The 10,000-nt window shown below is 45.7% G+C and overlaps 2 protein-coding genes across 4 annotated transcripts in view; one reads left to right on the top strand and one right to left on the bottom strand.

Moving 5' to 3' along the window:
• The window catches only part of pptc7a (protein phosphatase targeting COQ7 a), a 26,870-nt gene extending 18,576 nt beyond the window's left edge, over positions 1-8,294 (top strand). Inside the window, exons 4-6 of one of the 2 annotated variants that reach the window (XM_042102372.1) lie at positions 3,084-3,207; positions 3,627-3,756; positions 4,484-8,294. In XM_042102372.1, coding sequence (XP_041958306.1) covers positions 3,084-3,207; positions 3,627-3,756; positions 4,484-4,542 — 313 coding nt within the window. In that variant the 3' untranslated portion in view covers positions 4,543-8,294. Of the gene's footprint in view, positions 1-3,083; positions 3,208-3,474; positions 3,543-3,626; positions 3,757-4,483 lie in introns of those variants that run through there. The other variant, XM_042102373.1, reaches the window with a different exon arrangement.
• A 74-nt stretch (positions 8,295-8,368) lies between these two features.
• The window catches only part of rad9b (RAD9 checkpoint clamp component B), a 22,040-nt gene continuing 20,408 nt past the window's right edge, over positions 8,369-10,000 (bottom strand). For both annotated transcript variants that reach the window (XM_042102338.1, XM_042102339.1), the window contains exon 11: positions 8,369-9,262. In XM_042102338.1, the coding sequence (XP_041958272.1) occupies positions 9,046-9,262 (217 nt within the window). In that variant the 3' untranslated portion in view covers positions 8,369-9,045. The remainder of the gene's footprint in view (positions 9,263-10,000) is intronic.

Below are 10,000 nucleotides of genomic sequence, written 5' to 3'. Positions count from 1 at the left end.
AAAGGCAAAGAAACGCTCTCCAGAATCTGTGCAAGAGTGTGTTGCTGTGTGTGTGTGTGTGTGAATGAGATTACTGTTGGGTATTCCTGCCAGTTCTTTAGTTTATTTTGACGGCAGCGCCATGGAGAATGTCAAATCAGTACCGCATCAGATAAATGACTTAAAGCAGCTCTGCTAGTTTTGTATTTGTTTGCCCTGGTTGCCAGTCCTTCTGCAGGCTACACAATGTTCCCTGTAGTAATCAGCATGCATAAACACAGCACAGCCCCAGTTCAAGTTTCTTCTGCCTCCATTGAACAACTCTGAACATTGGGCTGAGACTGCTGCACACCACACAATGATTAAATTTAACAATGCAGCTGAACTTCATTCCCAGCTCTCCGTGTGTGTGTGTGTGTGTGGGAGAGTGTGTGTGTGGGAGAGTGTGTGTGTGGGAGAGTGTGTGTATGTAAGAGGGTGTGTAAGAGTGTGTGTGTGTGTGTGTGTGTGTGTGTGTGTGTATGTATGAGTGTATGTATGAGTGTGTGTGTGTGTGTCTGTTTACTTGATTCTTCAGTCTCGAGCCAAGCTGATGCACGCCACCAACCCAGTCATGGTCTCACTGCTCTCTTAACTCCTCGCCGTCGCAGGACTCGGGACAGTGAGCTCCACCAACCAGGAACATTTCAGTCCCTCATTCTGTTTCATGTTAAACCTCATGCCTGAGTTGACGGAGCAGAGTGTATTTGCAGGTGCAAGGTGGTAACATGGGAAATTATATAATATTTGGACTTACTCATTTTCACCATCACCATGACACTCACTCACACAGAGCACCTTTCCTTACTATGCACAGAGAATCACAGGCTCAGTCCCTGCCTCAGTCATTGCAAGCACCTCTTGATTGATCACCCACTATGTGGATACTGTTTTTAGAATTGATTTAGATTAAGTGTTATTTAGTATAACTTGTATTTTAGTATATTCTTTATCTTCTACTGTCCTTATTGCTTAGTTGTGTTTTTTTATATTATATACTTTTAATTACTTTTTTCTGCTGTTAGTGAATGTGTGTGTGATGTCTGTATGCTACTGAGACCTTGAATTTCCCCTTGGGGATCAATAAAGTATCTATCTATGATCGGTGACAGTAACAAGGGAAATAATAATAATTGAGTTGAATATGAGTTGGTGAATCACTGAAGTAGTCGTCAGTAAGTGACTGAAGAGTCTGTAGAATCTTGCCAGTCAGCTATATGACTTTTACTGAAACTGCATGGCCTAGCTGAACCCCGAAAGATGAGCGTACACTTGACAAAAAACAGTGCAAGTGGATTGGTTAAAGCACTATGGGAGATTTGAGTGCTGTTCGGCAAAACAGAATCTGCTGAATCTGGGAACATTGTCCTCTTTGTGTCTATATGCAGTTTCCACTGAAAAGGCCGGTTCACGTTAGGTAACCCAGCGATGACCAGGACTGGCCCAGTGAGTAAAAGAGGATCTCAAAAACACACTCTTTCTCACACAAACACACTCTCTCACACCCACACACACACACACACACACACACACACACACACACTAAGTCCACTCCTGTGGTGGAGCTCATGGAGGAGGGAGCAGGAGCAGAGACTAAGCCCAGTTTCGTAAGGCCCTGACTGGGGCATATCCCCCGCTGGGTCCCTGGCATGATCCTGCAGGCTGGAGGCCGGCAGTGCCCAGCAGACAGGTTGGATGCGTGGCGATTTAATGCCCTCGCAACCTGGTTCCAATGACCTGGAGGTGTGTGTGTGTGTGATCTCTGTAGTGACCTGCAGTGCGTGTGTGTGTGTGATCTCTGTAGTGACCTGCAGTGCGTGTGTGTGTGTGATCTCTGTAGTGACCTGCAGTGTGTGTGTGTTAGATCCTGATTGGCTCTGATAATAGCCCAGGAGCGGTTGTGTTACACTCTATCTATAAGCCTCTTTAGTTGTCAACAAATGTCACAATGCAAACTCTCCACAGTCCTAAGGCTGCTAACGTTGGGTTCTAACTCTGTAACGTTGGGCTCTAACTCTGTGCTAACGTTAGGTTCTAACTCTGTAACGTTGGGCTCTAACGCTGTGCTAATGTTGGGCTCTAACGCTGTGATAACGTTGGGCCAGAGAGGATTAAAGCGGAGCGAGAGGTGCAAACGTTCGACAATTTCCGCGTTCGATTATTGCAAGGGGGAGGGAGGGAAATCCCCCTTTATGCAGACCAGAGTAAACCCTCGCTGCACTAATGTCAATGGAGACTTGTGGAATTTTACCAATAAATTGGTCATTATGTCTTTCTGGATTTGTTGAGGTTTTTTTTTTTGGAAAATGTTGTCATAATCTGTAAGTGTTTGGGATCATTTCAAGCCTAAAAGTGTAATTTTTTTAGTGTTCGGATTTCTAATAAAATAACTTAATATCAGACCATGCTGCTGCCAGTTACTGTCCGGTTGTTAGCATGCTAGCTAGCCTCTTAGCTAAGGTAACATTTTAAACGTAGAAGTGTAATTTCTTTGAGCTGAATAACATTAGTTAAAGTGGATAGTTTATACTCAAGTGAATTTGCAATAGTATTTTAACTTTAAGCAAAGTCCTTCAACTACTAGTAACTTGTTAGCGCATAGCTGTATTGCCATAGCTACTCCCATCCACTTGTATAGCATTTCAAGCTAGCTATCGATAGCTAGCTCGGTTCACATGACTAATTAAATTATTCATATCATGTCCTAAAGAATGATTCATTGGTATCATACATGATTATAGACAATAATACTGTGAACACAATTATGTTTATCTGTTCTTATTGCTTATTAAGAGAGAGAGTTCTTGAATTTCCCCTTGAGGATCAATAAAGTATCTATCTATCTATCTAGAGTTTATTTTGTGACGTAAGCTGACACTCCCACTTATGCAGACCGGAACTGTCCTGTTTTGCTCCCATAGTAACGAATTACGTTGCTTTATCTTGCTAGTAATCTTTGGTTGGGCTCTAACTCTGTGCTATCGTTGGGCTCTAACTCTGTGCTAACGTTGGGCTCTAACGCTGTGCTAACCTTATTGCCTGTGTGCTCTGTGTCTGCTCCACAGTCCTGATGCTGCAGACAGCTCGTCCTTTGACGTCCAGCTTGGTGACATCATCCTCACGGCCACAGACGGTCTCTTTGACAACATGCCTGACTACATGATCCTGCAGGAACTCAAGAAGCTCAAGGTGACACACCTTCCCCTGTACGGTCTTTGTGTCATACTGTGTGTGGAGTGTTATATTGTCTCTTGTGTTTGTGTGTTCAGCGTGTGTGTTCAGTTAGTGTGTTCAGTGTGTATGTTCAGTTAGAATGTTCAGCGTGTGTGTGTTTAGTTAGTGTGTTCAGCATGTGTGTTCAGTTAGTCAGCAATCATGTGCTGTGTTTAGTATTTTAGAGTTCAGGAAGTGGCCTGTTTATGTTAATGTTGTCACATACTTTGTTGACTCTTGCAGTGTCTCTGCAGTCTGTTCTGTCCTTGTCTCTATGTGAAGTGTTGAGGTTGCACTGTAATTTGACCCAGGTCTGTATTTGGTAGACAAGCCTCCATCTTGTCAGGCTCTGATATGCAATTTGTATAACAACACCCTTGTATGTCACCTTGCAGAACACCAACTACGAGAGCATCCAGCAGACGGCGAAGAGCATCGCAGAGCAGGCTCACGTTCTGGCCTACGACCCCAACTACATGTCTCCCTTCGCACAGTTCGCCTGCGACAACGGACTGAACGTCAGAGGTAACAACCTCCCAACAACAAACAATGAATCCATCTGTTATGGTTGTTTTCCTTTTTTTTTTAACGATGGGGGAATTTCTGAAAGGGAAACCACTGCCAACCATGGCTGACTGTGGTCGGGGTTAATGACCCATCACAAGGGCAGGTCTGTAGGCATGCCATGCCGTGCGAGTGAGAATGGCGCAGACCGCAGCAGCAGCACAAGGCGGAGGCGCTTGATGATGTCTGACTCATCAGCCTGAAGTGGTTTATTTAGCCAGGCTGGTAGAAGAGCCCGCGGCACCAAACAATGAGAGGCGTCTATGAAGCAGATGCCCTCTGGTCATGCATGGCAGCCTTTTCCTGCCATTGTCTCACACACTGACCCTCCGTCTTGCGTGTAACTGATACACACACCTCTGTTTAATGAATAACACGCATACACACCTCTGTTTAATGTGTAACACCCACACGTCTGTTTTATGTGTTAACACACACACCTGTTTTATGTCACACACACACACCTCTGTTTTATGTGTAACATATACACACACACACACACGTTTTATATGTAACACACACATGCACACCTGTTTTATGTGTAACACACACACACACCTCTGTCACACACACACACACCTACCTCTGTTTTATGTGTAACACACACACACACACCTGTTTGTTGTGTCTCACAACCCTGGCCCTCTGTTTTACGAGTGTTTGTGTGTGTTGTGTCCTTTTCCAACAGGAGGGAAGCCGGATGATATCACGGTGCTGCTGTCCATTGTGGCGGAGTACACGGACTAGCGTCGGTCCGGTGGTTGGCACCAACCCTCGGCTTCCTCCGGGCGCTGGAATGACTCGCTTGGGCCCACTCGACCCATTTCCTGCTGGCAGGATCTGGGACTACTGTTGGTCAGCTCGGCTGGTTCGCTCGCTTACTTGCCCTCGCCGCACTGGTGTTTTGCTTTTGTCTTTCGGCACGGCCTCCGTTCCTTTTTCCTCAGTCCACACCGCGCCGCGCTGCCTCATGGTGTGCTCCCCACGCCCCCCTCCCTCAGTAAGGCTCCCTCCTCTTCACCACCACCACCACCACCACTGGCATCTCTTGAGTCTCCAACCCAACCCAACCCAGTCCAACCCAACCCAGCCCAGTCCAACCCAACCCAACACAACTTAACCCAGCCCAGTCCAACCCAACACAACTTAACCCAGCCCTGTCCAACCCAACCCAACCTAACCCAAAGTAGTGGCGTCTTAGTTCAGTTTTCTTGTTTTTTGACGTATGCAAGATGAGCCAGAGGAGAAGGTACGGTGGAGCAGGGAGACGTCGCTATGACGCCAGGGGATCTGGAGATGGTGGGTGTTGATACGCATCTATGCATGAATGGACAGAGTGCTGAAAGGGAGATGTCCTCAGATATGACTACTCCAAAATGGCAAAGCCTTGGCTTGTTTATCCTCTACTCTGGAAAACACACACACACACACACACATCGTGGTCTGTGTGGCGCCTCCTTGCTCCAGGGATCGGTGGCAAACAGACGAACTGATTAGCACGCACACACACACAGCGCTGCCAGAAGAGCTGATTTGGACAAGGCTTTGTAAGCATCCGCTGATGTCTGCCCTGCTTGGCCACGGTAGCCTGGAGGTGGAGGAGGAAGAGGAGGAGGAGGAAGAGCTGAAAGCAGTCCCAAAGTCACTGGATAGTACATAAATGTAGAACCAGCCCAAAAACAAGTATATCGTCTAGATGTAACTCTTAACGGATCTGCACCGGACTTCAAGCAGGTCCAGACCCAGAACAGCATGACCTCAAGCGCCAGGGAAGCACCTGAGCCAGATATGCATCAGGCGTGGGGTTTGAAGTCTGGGGCAGATATGCATCAGGCGTTGGGTTTGAGGTCTGGGGCAGATCCGTGGGGCATCAGGCGTGGGGTTTGAGGTCTGGGGCAGATCCGTGGGGCATCAGGCGTGGGGTTTGAGGTCTGGGGCAGATCCGTTGTCCAGTCCCATCTGGGAGTCCAGTAGTGTGTCTGACGTTGAGCAGGCGATGCCAAAGCTGCTTCCTCATCACGGGGAAAAGCCTCGACACGACGATAGCAGCGAGCAATGTTGAACGTGTGTGGCGTACAGTCTCTGTGATCTCTTGAGGACAGTAGAAAGAATGAAGTGTAAAAGCGAGTGTGTGTTTCTTTGGAAAATAAATTGTACATGATTTTATTATGTTATTTTATTCGATGGTGATTTAAAACAGCAGAGTTTTAAAAATCCTGCTTGTGTTGTTTATGAAATCTGACATTTAGGGTCCAGGGCAAGGTAACACTTGACGAGGCTCTTTTGTTGGGACAGGAATGGGATTTTGTACTCTTTTTTTTTTTTTTTCTTTCGTTGTTTTTGTTCTTTTGGTAAGAAAATATTTATGGTGTCAGAAAAGAAGAGGGAGAAAGGAGACGAGTGAAGATGGTCTCCCTGTGTTTGGCTTGGGAGGTGCCCAAGGTCGGACTGGGGGAAAGGGATGACTGTGATTCCCTCCCTCCTGTCAAGCAGTGTGTGAGATGGTTCATATGCTTTGAAGGGTGTTCGTGTACTGTGTGTATGTATGTGTGTGTGTGTGTGTGTGTGTGTGTGTGTGTGTGTGTGTGTGTGTGTGGGGGAGTGTATATGTGTGCTTGATTTGGTAGTGTTGTGATTGTCAATGCTTTTGAGTGGGTCAGAAGTAGAAACTAAGAGTGAGAGAGGGTGTGTGTGTGTAACATCCTTAGCACATGGAAAGAGTAACTTTAATGCAATAAAGAGTTTTTGTCTTTTTTCCCCCTCCCCCCCCCCCCTTCTTTGTGAATGTTAAGGTGTACACAAATAACGCACAAAGACGAATGTTAGCATCTGTGAATGCTAACCGTGTATATCTGTACTGATGGCTTAATAAAGGTTTATTTTTGCTACTTCCTGGGTAATTTAATCACAGATAGCCACTGCCCTCCTCCCTCCCTCCCGGTTTTGCACTGCTGTTGTGTCAAACTACTCAGCTCTAGCTACCCTTAGCCAACAACAAAGTAAAGTATAACTGCTCTCATTTCCTACCAAGTCAATTATCCCTACGCACTCAGCCCGGGGTACTCAAGAGTTAATGTGCCTTCTAATGGATTCTTTCCCACACATTGACGTCTATGTTTACCGCCCAAAAAATGAACGGGCCCCTGGTCTGAATCAGGGGGATGTTAAAATGAATGACTGCTGTTCCTTACAGGAGTTTCGTATGAGCAGACGGGCTTGGCCGTGCCTTGACTAATGCAGTGGACTAAGAGCGCTCTTGTTTTAACTTGTTTTGCTGTCAGACCCCCTAGAGAGGTTGTTCATAGGTCACAGACAAGGCGAGACGCAAGTCCTGCTCCTCAACCAATCAACACTGAGATACTTGATCAATTCTGCGTTCATATATTCTCTTAAACCCAAATAATCATCAATAACCTTTCCCCCTCTTCTCTCTGTAGAATGCCTTGATACAAAAATCTGAGGCACACTTACTGTACTTCCTGTATACGTGCTGATGCATTCTGGGAAGGGGCGCGTGCAGCAGCATGCATGGCGTAACTACTTAGTGACAACACTGGCCCGCGATGTCCTCAGGCTCCGGGAAGTGTGTGTTGTAAAACAGGTGTGGACATACTACAGGGCTTGGGAATCCACACACACACACGCGCAGGCCTCCAGCAGTAAGTAACACCACAAACACACTCACACTGGCCGACCCTCTACACAGCGAATTCAAACTTTCCAACCACACACTCAACCTAATTAAGAGAATTAACCTAGTTAATTCTTAGAGAAACCTAGTTAACTCAACGCTCCCTTAAAACAACTGTTTCCTTGGTGAGCATATTTTAGCATCTCTGACAAACATCTGCTTTTTCTTTCACACACTTCCAGAAGCAAAATAGCTATTAGCTAGTGCTGTGAGACCCAATTAAGATATTAACCTGTTTTTCACACACACACAGCTAGCCTGCCAGAAAGATCCAGTAATCTGTAATTAATTAAGTACAATGAGCTACCCGAGTTCTGTCAAAATGAGGAAATTCCCTTAGAAACCGCTCAGCTTTGGTAGTGTTAGTTTGTGTGGCGCCGAACTTGTGCACAAGTCAAAACTACAGGCTTTGGAATAGAATAGTTTCACCCTTTAAAGCTGAAGTACAACACTTAGTATTTGGTCAAATTGCATGCATTCACAGTTCAACTGGAACAGTGTGCAATGCAACATACTCAGAGCCTGGCCTAAGGGAAACGGGTAGTCCAACACAGTTTAAACTAGTCCCAGAAGACTCCACAGTAGAACCACAAGCCCCTCTCTTTTCTTCTGATGGGGAAAGGTTGGAGCTTTGCAGTCAAACTACTTTCTTCCTCATCTTTTAATCACCCAAAACAAAATGGTGTTTATGTCTGCGTGCATCTGTTTGTCTATATGAGAAGAGGTATGTGTGAGATTCGTCAATGCAATTTCTGTACATATGTTTTTGATGCTGTATATTTAAATAAAGATCTTAGTATTTATTAAACACTTGTGCTGTGTCTTTAAACACTCCTGTAAATGTGTATATATAATGTGTGTGTGTGTGTTTGTGTGTATGAGTGTGAAGTTTGTGGGTTTTGGTTCATGGCACTGTGGCGCGTACACGTGTTTGCAGTACGGTGTGTGTTTTGAGAGCGAGTGTGAAGCCTTGCTGCAAAATAACATGTCCTCAAACCGTAACCACCCACAGGTATTGCCACTGGATCACAAATGGGAGAGAAGGATTGGGAGACACACACACACACACACGTGCATGCAGGCATGAGTAGGGTGGTCCATTCTGGAAAACACACACCCTGTCCTGTTTTGACAGAGATGAGTCACACTGAGTCTGCCGCGTGTGTGTTTAGGTATGGATGTGTGAGTGAAAATGTGTGTGTGTTTAAGCACATTCCTCAGTGAAATGTGAGACTCGCTACAGTGAACACAAAACACAAGAAAGCAGTTCATTAAAATATACTTTCGTGCACAGACACACACACACACACACAAGTAGTTTTTATGCAGCTCCTCCCAGTATGAGTTTGACTGACAACCCCAGGGCCTCTTGAGAGGAGTGTGTGAATGCACTGGTATAAACACAGGCGTTCCCCCAAAACCGTGAGGAAGCACTGTGCAGAGGAACATTGACAATGACACGCAATTAGGGAATAACTTAACACACGTTTAGGAATTACAAAATCTGCGCTTGAGTGAGCCACTAAAAAGACAAACCAACATGAACTTGCAGTTGAAGCTTAACACAAGCTTCCCAGTGTCCTGTCCTTTGTGAGGTGTGTGTGTGTGTGTGAGGTGTGTGTGTGTATGTGTGTGTCACTCCTCTGTTGTTCGTGTTTGCCCTCTGTCATCTGCGGTGTCGTCTTCAGTGTCGCTGGCACATGCCAGGCTGGGTAACGCCGACGGACTGGCATCTGGGTTCTGCTCGCACAGGGCACCAAACAGGAGCGCGCGAACCTGTAGTCACACACACACACACACACACACACACACACAGTCATCACCCTAACATTATCCACACACTGACAAAAACCTGTTCATGACACCTGTTTCCACAGTGATGTAAAGTGCACTCAAACAGGAAGGGCCCGTTTGCTTTGCCCTTCTCTTTTTGATTGGCTACTCAAGGACCCGTTTGCTTTCCCCTTCTCTTTTTGATTGGCTACTCAAGGACCCGTTTGCTTTCCCCTTCTCTTTTTGATTGGCTACTCAAGGAGTGTTTGCTAACTAAAGCATGCAACTTTCAGAGCGATTTTGAGAACAAAAAGCTGACAGTCAATCAGAAACATCCAATTTTAGATATCACATTCATCATTACGAGAAGAGACTTCTCGAACGCTGGGGTTTGTAGTCTTTTTGGGAAGAACATGGATGCCACCAGAGCAGCAGCTATCTCGTTAGTGCTGTACATTTGTCTAGAACACAAGAACACGCCCCTCATTCTCCCTTGTTGGGTGTGGTGAATGTGAATTAATAATAAAAAACTTTTTTTAGTAACTCAATTTCACCTATTTCAATTTCAACAAGTGCTGTCGCGTTTCTCTCGAGCCACTAGCAGGCTAGTCATTGTTATTGTTTTGTGCTACATTAGCCTCTTTAGCAAACCGGCTCGAAAACAAATCGTTACATCAAGACCGTGCAATGCATGAATTGGTGACTGGATTGAAGCAGCAATGTAATCTAGTGTGTAAGAGC

Source organism: Alosa sapidissima, chromosome 8 (genome assembly GCF_018492685.1).
Source record: "Alosa sapidissima isolate fAloSap1 chromosome 8, fAloSap1.pri, whole genome shotgun sequence".
Taxonomy (NCBI): domain Eukaryota; kingdom Metazoa; phylum Chordata; class Actinopteri; order Clupeiformes; family Clupeidae; genus Alosa; species Alosa sapidissima.
Note: the sequence above shows the minus strand (reverse complement) of the source record. Positions and strands in the feature narration are given on the sequence as shown.